Consider the following 15,641-nt stretch of genomic DNA (forward strand, 5'->3'; position numbering starts at 1 on the left):
AATAACCTACATCCAGATCATCTTTGATTCATGTTTCTGGAAACTCGCAATACAAATCATGCAACTGTTTGCGTTCCTCTTCATTACTTGCTGCGCCCAACAGACTCTCGGGAACCTTCAAGTCTGACACATCACTCTCTGCAGATATCGTATCACACGACACCACAACCTTCCCAGCAATCTCCTCTGCCTTCACCCCTGGCGAAACAACGCTATGAACTGCATGAACCGTGCCAACCGGAGTTCGCTCTGTCAAAAAGACATCTTCATCACTCAGATTAACGATCTGGACGTTCCACGGACCTTTTCCCTTTACCAGAGTCTGGGCTAGTAAACACTTCTCCCGGGTTGGACCCTCTAATGCCTCTATGACGTACTCGCCCTGTTCTGTCACCTTCTTTCCATACCCTCCACTCAAACAAACAGTGGAAATTGAGCGAGCGGACATGTGTATGCCGCCCTTTGGCACCCTCACCAACCCCACACAAGCTGGAGTGTCTACCGTTATGTCTGCCACTCTAATATTCACAGGCCCATGATCTCTCACGTCACGGATGACGTTCATGCCGAGTATGACTCGCGGCTCGCAACCCTCCGAATCAGAAACTTCCTTTTGAACAAGGATGACCCTTTCGGGAATAACTTGTTCCCCAACCTTAACGTCCAATATAGTGTAGCCTATGTAGGGAACCTCCAACCCATTGGCTCCAACCAACCGTACAAGTGTATTGTCTCTTACCAGTTCTTCGCTAAAATGTTTGTAAAAACAATGTTCACTGATAATCGTGACTTGTGAACCGGTATCCCACAACGTTTCCAACGTCACACCTCCCATTTCTACCACAACAACAGGTTGTTCGCCCACCATTCTAGAAAGAACTGAGCCCTTTTCCTCCCCGTCCTGTGTACGGCTCTTTACACAGTCGGTTACTGGTTTAACCCTTTCCAAGTACATGATCTGATCACGTGGCCAGGCTTGCCACATTTCAGACAAATGGGTTTTCCATCGGATGTAAACTTATATTTGGGAGGTCGTCTCTCTGAAAGCCCGACCTTGAGTGCCTCAAGTTCCTGTTCTAACTCTTTTTGGCGACTCGCCATCTTCCTGACTTCTTCGCAACAATCTGAATTGTCATGAGTCGCGACTGTATTGGCTGTAGCGTTCTTTGGTACTGGAGTACGTATTTCTTCCCATTCTAATGCCAATTTCCTCAGTTCACTAAATGAGACCGACCCGTTTTGTATGTGCCTCCTCAAATCAAGGACCAGCGATCTGTCATGGATCCCTTCAACAAAATGATCCACAAGCAGGTCTTCAGAGGACACAGCGCGTCTCGATTCCTCTTGTTTGGCTTTCACCGCGTTAAAGCGTGTGAATAAATCATTGGCATACGCTCGGACCGTTTCTCGACTTCCCTGTCGCCTTTCAGCAAAACATGCCATAAGAGTTGGTAATGGGCGTTTGTCGCCGAATGCATCCACTAAGATTGCAAAAATGTCTTCGATACTGCTGTATGACTGACCACATGACTTCAGTTCAACCCTGGCTAGTCCCTCTACATGCTGAGTCACATAGCGAATCTGCTCTTCTCTCCCGAAATCCCTCACAGCACTACCAATCTCTTCTATGAAATCCTTAACAGAGTACCTTCCATCTTCTCTGCTATCTCCGTAGAATTTCCTAACTTTGGGGGGTTTCGAAACAACAACTTTCGGGGCGGATCTTGCCTCTAAACTTTCCCTCATGCTACTCAACTCTGTAGCCATTCTCCGCAAATCCCCTCCTTCTCTTACAATCCTTCCCCTTCCCAGCCCCAACGGTGTCTGTGAAAAATCAGCGGCCGAAGTAAATTCCAAACCAGATTCATCCATGTTGGTATTTTAAAAGGTTGGTATTTTAAAAGGTTGGTATTTTAAAAGGTTGGTATTTATAACATTGACCTGTGTTGGTGTTACGTTTCTTCAACCAGAAGGTTATTCGAAACTTGTCAACACGTGTGTAATACAAGTTAAACCAAGCTCTTACTGGCAACCAAGAAAAAACCCACACCACCCAGCATACATACAACACAACCAAAAGTGTTAGTAATCACATCACATCACCATGTAGCATAATCAAACATACAACTACACATGTCAGTCATAATATCAAATCAACATAATCGAACACACTCTTCCAGTGCTGGTCCACTCCCCAACTCTGTCTCTTTGTACGGTGTGCAAACAGTCTTTCACAAACGTCCGAAGAAATGTTAATCGTTGAAGTCCTTCTTCTGTGGATTAACAGAGTAAAAAGAAATGTTAATCACTGTAATCCTTTCTTCCACGGATTAACAAACTAAATGGCAATGTTGACAACAAAGCCGCATCCGTCGACGTCACGCCCGGACTCCCTCCAACTTCTCACACGCCCGTCTCCTCAACACCAGCCCGCGTCCGGACTGCATGCCTGCCATCCTCTCCCTGTGCGACGGGGTCCCCTAACCTACTCTAATCCTAGCCCTAACAGTAACACCCCCTACCCACCCTTGCTCCGCAGCGCCAAATGTAACCGTGCGCCAATCTACTTTCCTCTTTCGTACTGAACTCAAACACTAAAGCAGACGACACAAGTTATATTACCCAGGTTCTTTTATTCCATACGATGAAATGGGGAAAATGTGGGATAACGGGGGTTTATCTTCAAATACAACTTTCACGGTATAGGACTAAACAACTTAAAAAAAACAATATTCTCACTCTTCATTCTAAAGCTACATTCTTCCCCTAAAGATACCCTTTAAAACACACCAAATCCTTTCCCCAAACTACACTCTACTCTAAATCCTCACTCTCAACTTTAATCCAAAAAAAAAACCACAATGAGACTCTAATTTAAAACAAACGAAATCTAAAAAAACAACCTAAAAAACAATTCTTTAAAAAAAACCAAATCTACAAAAACTCTAACAAAATCTGACCAAAATCTCTCCACTAAATCTAACTACTCTTCACTAACAAAACCTAGTCTATAAAAACAAATCTACGACCCACTAAAAAAAGAAAAAGACCTAACTAAACCAGAACAGACCTAACTAAAAAGAACCCCTCTAGAAAGAAAGACCTAACTAAACCCAGACCTAACTAAAAAGAACCCCTCTAGAAAGAAAGACCTAACTAAACCAGAACAGACCTAACTAAAAAGAACCCCTCTAGAAAGAAAGACCTAACTAAACCCAGACCTAACTAAAAAGAACCCCTCTAGAAAGAAAGACCTAACTAAACCAGAACAGACCTAACTAAAAAGAACCCCTCTAGAAAGAAAGACCTAACTAAACCCCGTCGCACACTCGGCCATCCTGTAAACACAGAATGCACGCCGTTAGCATACGTAAACAAATCAACAATTTCAACTACCACAAACGAACTCATTAAACAACAAAACACATCATTCCTACCAAATAACATGCCTACAATACATATACCGTTCTCTCAAACAACGGTCTTCTAAAGCATTCACACACAAAAATCTTCCCCACCATTCCAACTCACAAAACAATCTACTTAAACATTCAAATAAATCCTCCCCCCAAGCAGCATACTATTCTTTTCACCGCCTACCCATTTACAGAAAGAAAATTGTTTTAACCTACCAGCAAAAGAATCCTCACATTCCAAAGTATTTCAGCCTGTGACCAAACATGTCACACCGGGCGTCCAGGAAACACACGCACAAAAATATACGTCTCCTTCCCTCAAAGATTCCAAGCAAAAGCACAGTTTTAGCGTTCACATCCTGTGCACCGGTGTCACAAGATTAACCCATTCAACTCGAGGGGTGTCAGGCAGCCCCACTTTCTTTAGTTAGTGCCTAACGTCACCTTCAACTATTCAACTTTACATCGCGGCGGAGGGAAAAAAAGGAGATGGAATAAAACCACCTGTCAATTGTTTCTTGTTCACAAAAACACCAATCACAAAATTTACTCCAGAGGCGGGTACTAAAAAAACGATCGTTTTACCTATGCAAATTTTAGAATCGGCTATTCCGCGAGACCAATTCAATAGAAATGAAACTCAGTCTCGGAAACCTTAATGGATCCCCGATAGCATAGAGGTACCACGAGTTCACACGGATGCACAAAAGTGCATGTGTACCGTAACTGTCGTTCCCAAGCTCACACCTATATATAGTCACTCACTACCCCCATGGAGTCCCCTCTCTAGGCTTTCCGTCAATCAGTTCCTACCAGTTCTCATAGTAAAGTAAAAGGGGGGGAGTTAACGTCCTCTCAGAAAATATTTCCATTTGGGACAAGAATTGGTGATACGCTAAGGAGCTGGTAAGGGTGAGCGAAGAGGGGAGGATGACGGGGTGGGCAGGAGAGGTGATGATAAAAGTTTGTTAAGAGGGGTAAGTTCTTCTTCTAGATAGTCTGATTTAATATGATTGGGTTTGGCACCCGTTGTCTCCAGAAGCATTGGGAGTAGGATGTTAAAAGTATACGTTTATTTTCCAAAAGGGTACTTTATAAAAAGTGATAAAATTTCAGAGCAACTTTATAAAATCAAGGGTTAAAAAAGGTGATTCAGATTTGTACAGAGAGAGCTTAAAAGCAGGTATATACAGCACATAGGCCTTTTTTCATTTCACTTGCAGTTTAAGAAAGCTATCTATGCCACAGTGACACACCGAATACATTCACTCACACAGATATAGGGTATATGTAAAAAAAAAATATATATATATACACAAAGTACTGACTTCTAAATAATGTTGCGTGTAAGATAGTTTGTCATATATTGACGAGTAATTTCATACATCTAAAATAGTTTTGAGAGTAAAATAAATGTTCACCTAAGGAACGAACGTTTGGTAGGAGAAGTCATAGGTGTGAGTTTTTGTAAGGTAGAAATACGATTTGGTTGGGTCTTGGTAGGCGGTGAAGTTCTCATACTGCTGTTGAGTTCAGTAAGTACCTCGGTCGCATGCTTCGCGGAGACGAGCGTGACCCGTCTCGGTCTTCGGGTCTCTCTAAATGTAGTCTCAACGATGACTGGTCTGTTGTGTTGATGTTTTCGTTTGATACCGATTGACTGAATGTTTTGATATCGCTTCACGCCACTTGTGTTGTTTGACAAATACTTTTCAAAGAAGGATTCACACACACACACACACACACACACACACACACACACACACACACACACACACACACACACACACACACACACACACACACACACACACACACACACTGGAACCAAACAAGGGCAATAAGAAGATAAAGAGAAAAAAAGACATTACTAGAATAATATCCATATGTAATGTGTCCTTTTTATTCAGTAATGGTTGCAAATCTATATGTTACTTTGTTTCTGTGAATTTGATGTTTTTGTCATCAATGTAGTTGGATCAAGCACACACCTGTTCACAGCTAAAAGAAACAAGTCGCGTAAGGCGAAAATACAACGTTTTGTCAAGCTGTCGTACTCACACAATGAAACTGAACGCACTGCATTTTTTTCTCTCACCAAGACCGTATACTCGTAGTTTCGTCAGTCCACCGCTCGTGGCAAAGGCAGTGAAATTGACTAGCCAGCTAGAATAGCGTGGTAGCGTTTGGGTTGAGCAGGATAGTGCTCTTTTCTGTATCTCTGTTCTTTTTAACTTTCTGAGCTTGTTTTTAATTCAAATATATCATATCTATATGTTTTTTGAATCAGGAACCGACAAGGAATAAGATGAAATTGTGTGTAAATCGATTCCGGACATTTAGTTTAAATCATATTTTTTATATATATTTAATGTTGAGAGCTTGTTTTTAATGTAAATATGACATATCAATATGTTTTTGGAATCAGAAGATGATGACGAATAAGATGAAATTATTTTTGGATCGTTTTATAGAAAAATAGTTTTAAGTACAATTTTCAGATTTTTAATGACCAAACTCATTAATTAATTTTTAAGCATCCACGCTGAAATGCAATACCAATGTCCGGCCTTTTTGTCGAAGATTGCTTGACCAAACTTCCAATCCATTTGATTGAAAAATGAGGGCGTGACAGTGCCGTCTCAACTTATACAAAAAGCCGGATATGACGTCATCAAAGACATTTATAAAAAACAAAAAAGAATTGGGGGATATCATACTCAGAAACTCTCATGTAAAGTTTCATGATGATCGGTACAGTAGTTAACTTTTCTCTGAATCGCTCTACACATACACACAGACACACACAGACACACAGACACACACACACACACACACACACACACACACACACACACACACACACACACACACACACACACACACACATACACACACACACATACACCACACCCTCGTCTCGATTCCCCGTCTATGTTAAAACATTTGGTCAAAACTTGACTAAATGTAAAAAAAAGTAGAGCTTCTTCTTCTGCGTTCGTGGGCTGAAACTCCCACGTACACTCGTGTTTTTTGCACGAGTGGAATTTTACGTGTATGACCGTTTTTTACCACGCCATTTAGGCAGCCATACGCCGTTTTCGGAGGAAGCATGCTGGGTATTTTCGTGTTTCTATAACCCACCGAACTCTGACATGGATTACAGGATCTTTTTCGTGCGCACTTGGTCTTGTGCTTGCGTGTGCACACGGGGGTGTTCGAACACCGAGGAGAGTCTGCACACAAAGTTGACTCTGAGAAATAAATCTCTCGCCGAACGTGGGGACGAACTCACGCTGACAGCGGCCAACTGGATACAAATCCAGCGCGCTACCGACTGAGCTACATCCCCGCCCAGATTAGAGCTAAACCAAGTCCAACTGAGTAGTGACTATCAACCGAAAAGAACTGTACCGAATGTTAAAACACACCTGCATGGTGAACACACTTCATTTCTTGTAACTCCCGTTGTTTCTCATTATGCCTTACTACGATTTGAATACAATACAATGAAAACAATTGTGTTACAATACAATGAATAGAATTGTAATACAAGTATTACAATTTGAATACAACATGAATTTTGCATACAATTTTAAATGAATGAAAAGCAAGGCGCACTGGACAAACCAACGTAACGCACGCTGATGTGTGGTTTCTGAATTGTTTGCAGGTGTATTGGACAAACCAACGTAACGCACGCTGATGTGTGGTTTCTGAATTGTTTGCAGGTGTATTTTATTTTCTCTTTCTCTGGCCTCGAAATTCGATCTAATGATACTTTAGCAAATTGTGTTGTTGACATAACTAAGCTTTGCAATCAGGGTTTGTATGTATTACACACGTTTGGCAGAGTCTTGCGGCCTGGCACTGACTGCTATCAAAGGCCTGTGCAGATGTAGTCATTTTTCGTTACCATTCAATAAACCTTCTGAACCCACACATATGATGGCAGCTACGTGCATTTCTAGCCTGGAAGAAAGGGGACGAACAGATTACGTTTGAGTTCACACACGTATGACGTGATAACTTGAACTTCTCACACCCGTTGGGACCCTGAATTGCATTCTAACAATCACCTTCACAATATGACTTCCCACCAAGAACATTGCATTACAAGTTACATTGTTTGGCGCTGTTACAAATTGAAGATGCACTGAATTGCACTCTAAAAATTACCTTCAAAATAATGACTTCCCATCAAGAACATTGTATTATAAGTTACATTGTTTGGCGCTGTTACAAATTGAAGATGCACTGAATTGCACTCTAAAAATTACCTTCAAAATAATGACTTCCCATCAAGAACATTGTATTATAAGTTACATTGTTTGGCGCTGTTACAAATTGAAGATGCACTGAATTGCACTCTAAAAATTACCTTCAAAATAATGACTTCCCATCAAGAACATTGTATTATAAGTTACATTGTTTGGCGCTGTTACAAATTGAAGATCCACATAGACAAACTGATGTATTGGATTTAAAACGCAGCAAGACCAATCCGGGGGACAAGCTGACGGAAAGTTCAATTTGGAAAGAAGATACAAAAATGAAATAAAATAAAGAAAAGAAAAGAAAATGAAAAAAATTCGGATAAAAAAGGAATCAGAAGTCTTCCAAAAAATATCGGTTTTATACAGGCACAAAACACACTCCAAAAGTTTCCAAAATTGGTTCTCCAAATCAAAGGATTATGTGAAAGCACCATGCAAAAAAAAAAAAACCGCTGTATTTTTCAATTCCGGAGGGAAGGTGCTGAACGAAAGACTACAAAAGCAGACAAATTAACAGCAACAGCTTCCAACGATCAGCAATGAATCCTCTACAACCACTAGACAGAATCAAAACTATTGTCCTTTGTTGGACTGGAAACAAATCAATCCATAATACAGCAATGGATGCACAATCAATATCGACCGTAACGACAACAGCTACAACAACACCTACAACAACGCCTACAACAACAGCAACAACAGAAAGATCTTGAATTAACAAGAGCTACCACTACCAATACCAATACTACAATTGTAGACTCCGTTACTGAGAACTTTCTGAACTACGAGAGAGAGTGGGTTCTTTATTGTAGAACTAAAGAAGACATTGGATTCTTCATCATTTTCCAAAAAAGACATATGCTTCTCGTAAAACAACAACGGAAGCAAGCTTCAAGAGAACTCCACAGCAAGTTGCCCAGAGCTCACGAGCAAATCGTCATCTTCACCAATGGCCTGTCAGTGCTCCAAGCCCTAGATATCCACGGCTAAGAACTGAATGAAATTGCATCGGCCCTCGCAACACTGAGTTGAAAACCTGACGTCACGCTACCATGGGTCCCTGCCCACTGTGGACTCAAAACAGCGGACAGATGTAAACAGGAAGGGGTCTTTTGAAACAACCAAAGAAAGAGTGACAGGCAGAATCAACGTCAGACAGTCAGAAAATGCAAAAGCACCAAGCAAAGCAAAGACCATGGGTTGATAGTACGTACCACACATAAGTCGTAAAAAAAGAAACAACGGCAGCTACAACACCAGAAACACAGACTTTCCACAACCAGTACAACAACCAAGCTGTTCGCATCAGCTGCTACGTTACGCCGAAACCCCGTCATGACCTCCTTAACACACAGCAACCTGACCAATCAGAAGGCAGTGTGGCGACCGCAACGTGTTGGATTGGTTGTCAAGTTGCCATACCATTTCTCCTCTAGTCATTCTTTGGTAGAAGGCTCATCATTGTCATAACGTCATCGGCCCAGTACTGTACATTCGGCGGGCCCTGGGCGGCACAGCCTGAGTTACTGAATTGTACAAATCGTTCCACGCAGAATGACACACACCGCCACCACCAGCAGGCCTCAGCCACTAAGAGCTACGTCGAATGGACACACAGCGCCACCACCAGTAGGCCTCAGCCACTGAGAGCTACATCGAATGGACACACAGCGCCACCACCAGTAGGCCTCAGCCACTGAGAGCTACGTCGAATGGACACACAGCGCCACCACCAGCAGGCCTCAGCCACTGAGAGCTACGTCGAATGGACACACACCACCATCAACAGCAAGCCTCAGCCACTGAGAGCTACGTCGAATGGACACACACCACCATCAACAGCAAGCCTCAGCCACTGAGATCTACGTCGAATGGACACACACCACCATCAACAACAAGCCTCAGCCACTGAGATCTACGTCGAATGGACACACACCACCATCAACAGCAAGCCTCAGCCACTGAGAGCTACGTCGAATGGACACACACCACCATCAACAGCAAGCCTCAGCCACTGAGAGCTACGTCGAATGGACACACACCACCATCAACAGCAAGCCTCAGCCACTGAGAGCTACGTCGAATGGACACACACCACCATCAACAGCAAGCCTCAGCCACTGAGAGCTACGTCGAATGGACACACACCACCACCACCAGCAAGCCTCAGCCACTGAGAGCTACGTCGAATGGACACACACCACCATCAACAGCAAGCCTCAGCCACTGAGAGCTACGTCGAATGGACACACACCACCCCCACCAGCAGGCCTCAGCCACTGAGAGCTACGTCGTATGGACACACACGGCCCTAACCCTAAACCCTAACCCTAACTAACCCTAACCCTAACCATCACCAGCAAGCCTCAGCCACTGAGCGCTACGTCGAATGGACACACAGCGCCACCACCAGCAAGCCTCAGCCACTGAGAGCTACGTCGAATGGACACACAGCGCCACCACCAGCAGGCCTTAGCCACTGAGAGCTACGTCGAATGGACACACACCACCACCACCAGCAAGCCTCAGCCACTGAGAGCTACGTCGAATGGACACACACCGCCATCAACAGCAAGCCTCAGCCACTGAGAGCTACGTCGAATAGATACACACCACCACCACCAGCAAGCCTCAGCCACTGAGAGCTACGTCGAATGGACACACACCGCCACCACCAGCAGGCCTCAGCCACTGAGAGCTACGTCGAATGGACACACACCGCCACCACCAGCAGGCCTCAGCCACTGAGAGCTACGTCGAATGGACACACACCACCACCACCAGCAGGCCTCAGCCACTGAGAGCTACGTCGAATGGACACACACCGCCACCACCAGCAGGCCTCAGCCACTGAGAGCTACGTCGAATGGACACACAGCGCCACCACCAGCAAGCCTCAGCCACTGAGAGCTACGTCGAATGGACACACAGCGCCACCACCAGCAAGCCTCAGCCACTGAGAGCTACGTCGAATGGACACACAGCGCCACCACCAGCAGGCCTCAGCCACTGAGAGCTACGTCGAATGCAAACATAACAATCAGTCCAACAACAGACAATAAAAATATATATACAACCTCTCTTTTACTAAGAGGTACAATTGACGTGAAACAGCAGCCCAAGTTAGTGAGAGCAACAGAGCAACACGGGCCAAACAAGAGACAACAGTTACTGAGAGGTAAGAACTGCAACGACAACAGTGTCAGTTACTAAAAGTACCCGTCCAACAACGGTTAAATAAGATATAAACAAACACTCGGTTACCAAAGACAACAACTTTAGTTATTGAGAGCTAACTTGGATAATCAAATCCAAAAACAAAGAGACTGCCAACGTTCCAAAATTCAGAATCAAAAACGAGAAAGGTAAGTTGCAGGAACGTTTATTATTGACAAAACAATATGTTACAGTCACAGATATTTCCACCCAGAGGTCTTGTAAGTGCACAGACACACAAATATCAATCAAACAAAAAATACTAACTTTGCAAAAGGGGCACCCGCATGGGGAGAAGACACACGCAACGCAATGATTATAATATTATGACGAAATGAAAAGCTAAGTCTTTTTTTGTTTAGTTAATATTTGTTTGTCTGTGCACTTAAAAGACCGCTGGGTCGAAATATCTGTGACTGTAACATATTGTTTTGTCAATAACAAACGTTCCTGCAACTTACCTTTCTTGTTTGTTTGACTTTGGATAATCAAAACTAAACACTTACCGGCAAGACCAAAAGCATATCTGCTAAAGGCATGGTTTCAATAGATATCCCTTGACTAGACTACCTAGCAGTATCTCCATGTTTCCTTCCTCAAGCAACAAACCAAAGAACTCGATATTGTAAATATTGTCAAAAAGTTCGACCCCGTAGCTACTTCTTTTGTTGTGAACATATAGTGTAGGTCATATACCTGGGATAAGACTTTTCGGGATCTCTGGGCTGCCTACTACATTTGCCGGGTTTGGCATAGCCTTGGTTCTTTTTCCAGAGAGATTAATTAATAAATGGTTCAATACGATCTTTTAAGTATAGTGTCATACGGTAAAATTCTTTACCTGTTTCCTATTATTCTATTTTACAAGTTTCCGTGTCCATCATCTTTAAAAGTCAAGTAAGTCCAGTTGGATGAAAAATCACTTTGAAACTGACAGACACAAAACTCGCTGTGTCAGCATGGACGAATGGAATTCTTCACACGATGGGAGTGAAGGTGAGGATGGCGCCCCCTCTACAGGCCACCCACAGGCGACCCTGAGTGTCCGTGTTGAGAGCTGTGGGCTGCACCAAGAGGGGACAGCCCGGGGCCAGGTAGCGGTCAAACTTGAGTTCATCGCCCTGCACGTGCAGCACATGGACACTGTCCGTGCCTTGGTCAGCGACCAGCAGGACCTCCCTGCCCCCCAGCCTGTAGAAACACACGTCGGACGGCTGACAGGCGGTGGTGGGAGGAGTGTAGGTTGAAACAGCCTTTTCCTTGCCACGGCGGTACAGGAAGACTTGACGCTGACAGCCATGTACACAAGCCTCCTCCACCACAACAAACAGCTGCTCGCTGCTGTCCACGTCGAACGCACGGTGAGCTCCAACCTTGATGGTGAAGAGTCGTGTTGATTCTATTTTTAACTCGTCTTGTGGTTTCACCTTTTCTATGTTGATGTCTGCTTCTTTGCCCGAAGTTTCGATCATTCTAAAAATGGTCTTGGTCTGTGACTTGTTAAACGAACTGAGCCAGCCACCAGCACTGCCTGTCGTGCACAGACCCTTTGACCCACCTCTACATTTGTACGACTGTTTCCCTAAGGCGTCTGGCTGTGTCGTTATATTGGTTCCTTTTATGTCAAATTTTTCGCATGGTGCATTTTCTCTATATTTACGCCGTGCGAAAGACAACCACACTGTGCTGTCATTGTCATAGGGACACAGACTGAACACTTCAGTGTCATCCCCGTCTCCGCAAGAAAACAACTTGTTCACCGTAACCTCGGGTGCTTTTGTTTCCACCTGTACTATCTGGACACCGCCGAAGAACTGTGTGATATGTTGTTCGATAGCCTTGTCCGCCATTTCACGGTTAAGTTGGGGCCGCCAGAAATAGTTTCTTTTTGGTAAAGTCAGGTTCTTCACAGCCTGGGGACTGCCCCGCCCCTCTCTCATCTCATTGGCAACAAAGAGCAGTTTATAGCTGGTGCCGGTGTCGATGGCTTGCTGTGTCTGTTGTTGCAGTTGACACAGTTCATCCAGGTTGCTCTGCTTGCTGTCCAGTTCCTTGCTGACGTGACTCTCAATCTCCCCACTGTCTCTGTCGAGAGAAGCCAGTGTGTCATCGCAGACCTTGTCCACCATGGCAACTAGTGTGGCGCGCTTACCCTGGATGGCTGCTTGCAGAGCTGCCTCCTTGTCTTGCACATCTTTCAGCTCTTTGCTCTCTGCCGCCACTTCGTCAGTCATGTAGGACACCGCTGTCTGCAGACGAGCCTGGCTCTGTTTCAGCTGACTCTTGGCTTCGCTAGCTGCCTCCGACAGATCCATGGTGTCGTGCTGCTTGTGTTTGGTCAGCACGCACTTGAGACACACCGCTATCTTGCAGTCTTCACAGTACAGATCCAGCTCCTGGTTGGAATGGGTCAGGCACAAGGTTCCGTCCCGTGCTTTGTCCAGGTCTTGGGGATTGAGGTAGAAGTTGTTCTGGAAGCTGGCCACTCCGCCCGGAGGGACTTTAACCCGCTTGCGACATTGAGGACAAGGCACAGACTCGGATTTAAGGTGTGTCGTTAAGTCCTGCAGACACTTGAGGCAGAAGGAGTGAGAGCAGGGGAGCAGCTTTGGGGAGGTGTAGATCTCCAGACAAAGACAACAGGTCAGAGCTTCTCTTCTCTCCTCGTGGGCAGGGTCTCCTTCTGTTGCCATGGTTATTGTTTTGTGCTAAAGGGCTTTGGCCTCGGAAACCTGAAATGAAAATAAAGAACAACGTTATAGTGGGCGATGTCTGTTAGTAGTCTTTCTTAAAGGACACGTTGCAAGAGGAGATTGTTGTATATAGTGGAACCAATCCGCCACGATTTCTATCAAACAGGTTTGTGTATGCTCTATATTCAATGTGTTGCATCGATTATTACTTCCCACACATGTGTGTATTGACTGTGTTGTATGGGGGTATGTCAAATCAATCTCTGATTGCTATCTCAGACTGAGAAATTACAGAATCAACACACTGACTACTTGCTGTGGTGAGTTGACATTTTTGGATAAATGATTTACGAACAATATCTAATATCTGATCAATATAAGAATGGATATAAATGTAACCTTTGAGATGGACAAATGCAAGAATGAGATATTGTGCATGCACACAGTCACATATGTGCACTTGGGTTTTAGTTTTTCGATTCATTGTTTGCTTTCTCAGTTTACGAGCCTCCTCATTATCGAACACAGCCTGTATAGTGCAAGGCCAGTAAAGCGCCTGCTGTTCATCTCAAGCAAGCATATGATGGCAGTGACATTTGATATTCTCTATCGCTGATATCAAAGGAATCAATGAAGAAAAGACAATCAAACAAGAACGAACAGGAAGGTTCTGGAACCAAAGGTAGGGGTAACTCTTGCTTTGTAATTCATGGAAGGGAGGTAATTTTTACCATGCAAGATTACCTTATCATTCTCTGTGTGTGTAATGTGATGGAGTCCAACCCGCTGCTCAATGATAACGAACTTTCTCAAGAAAGGGAGGTAAGTCATACCATAAAAAACATGTTGGCAGGAATGTGTTTCATGGTGACACGCCGAGCGGGTAGGGAAAGCTGTTGAGGTCATAAAGTATTTCAAATGTCTTCAACTTTTCAATTTACGAATTATCGAGGGAGGTAACTCAGTTTCTGCAAAAGTTTGTTTTGGAGTTTTTCTTTCATAGTTTGCTTTTATTCGTCGTTCCTTGAAAACGAATTCAGAAAACTCCTATGTGATGGTTCTTGGAACAGATTCGTAAGGGCTCTGCTAATACCTCGGGCGAAGCCGGGCCCTGAGAGCAAGTTTATCAGAATTGATGTAAGTTGTGTCTGTCTGTGGTCGCCATACCTCGGAGATCACAAGAGGCAAGAACAAGATATTGTGCATGCACACTCTCAAGAAACCACAGATGTGCACCAGTGTTTAGTTCCTTAATTCAGTGTTTCCTTTCTCAGATTCTGAACCTCCACATTTTGGAATACTACCTATATAGTGCAAGGCCAGTACCACGCTTGCTGTTAATCCGTAGCAAGCACATAGGGCCAGTGATGTTAGAGATTCTCTATTGCTCTAATTGGGGGAATAATTGAAGACGAAAAATAAAACAAGAAATCAAGGGAGGTAACTCTTGCTTTGTTATCCAAACTTGTCAACTCTTACCCTGCAATCATGCCTTATTTTTCTCAAAGGTGTACAGTGACAGTTAACCCCGCTGCTTAATTATCTAGAACCTTCTCAAGGAAGGGAGGTAATTCATGTCATAGGAACCAAATTTAAAGGTGTTATGATGATCAACATGGGAATGTTTGTGTGATTAGCTGTTCTCAACTGCCCTAAAAGAAGGCCGTGAGGACATGAAGTTTATCATTTGAGGATCAAGGTTCTAGAAATGTCCGAGGCGGGAGGTAACTCACACAAACTAACATCCTAGCTGTACATCGCATTATGCTGAGATTGTGAGTGGGTAGCACATACCTTCACATGTCAATGACAAGATATATGATCAGCTTCAAAACTAGAAACTTGTAGAACATGCATATGTATACCTGTTTGGTAATGCATGCACCATCTTTGAGAGTTGATATTTTCTTTCCCTCACGCTTTGGCCCTAGTAGTCTGTCCTTCCCCTTGCTTGGTTGCCTATATGTTCGTCTTTCTTTTCTCTCTCTGTAGATTCCTCTGTTTCGCTCTTGTACCCCCCCCCCCCCCCCTACGCACAC

General features: G+C 43.9%; 1 protein-coding gene across 1 annotated transcript; it reads right to left on the reverse strand.

Annotated features, from left to right (window-relative positions):
- Nucleotides 1–11,468: 11,468 nt before the first annotated feature.
- LOC138977336 (tripartite motif-containing protein 55-like) lies at nucleotides 11,469–13,624 on the reverse strand. Its single transcript, XM_070350236.1, has one exon. It carries the CDS (start codon nucleotides 13,600–13,602, stop codon nucleotides 11,887–11,889), a length of 1,716 nt encoding a protein of 571 aa, XP_070206337.1. The 5' UTR covers nucleotides 13,603–13,624; the 3' UTR covers nucleotides 11,469–11,886.
- Between the last annotated feature and the right edge of the window lie 2,017 nt (nucleotides 13,625–15,641).

Source organism: Littorina saxatilis, linkage group LG9 (assembly GCF_037325665.1).
Source record: "Littorina saxatilis isolate snail1 linkage group LG9, US_GU_Lsax_2.0, whole genome shotgun sequence".
Taxonomy (NCBI): domain Eukaryota; kingdom Metazoa; phylum Mollusca; class Gastropoda; order Littorinimorpha; family Littorinidae; genus Littorina; species Littorina saxatilis.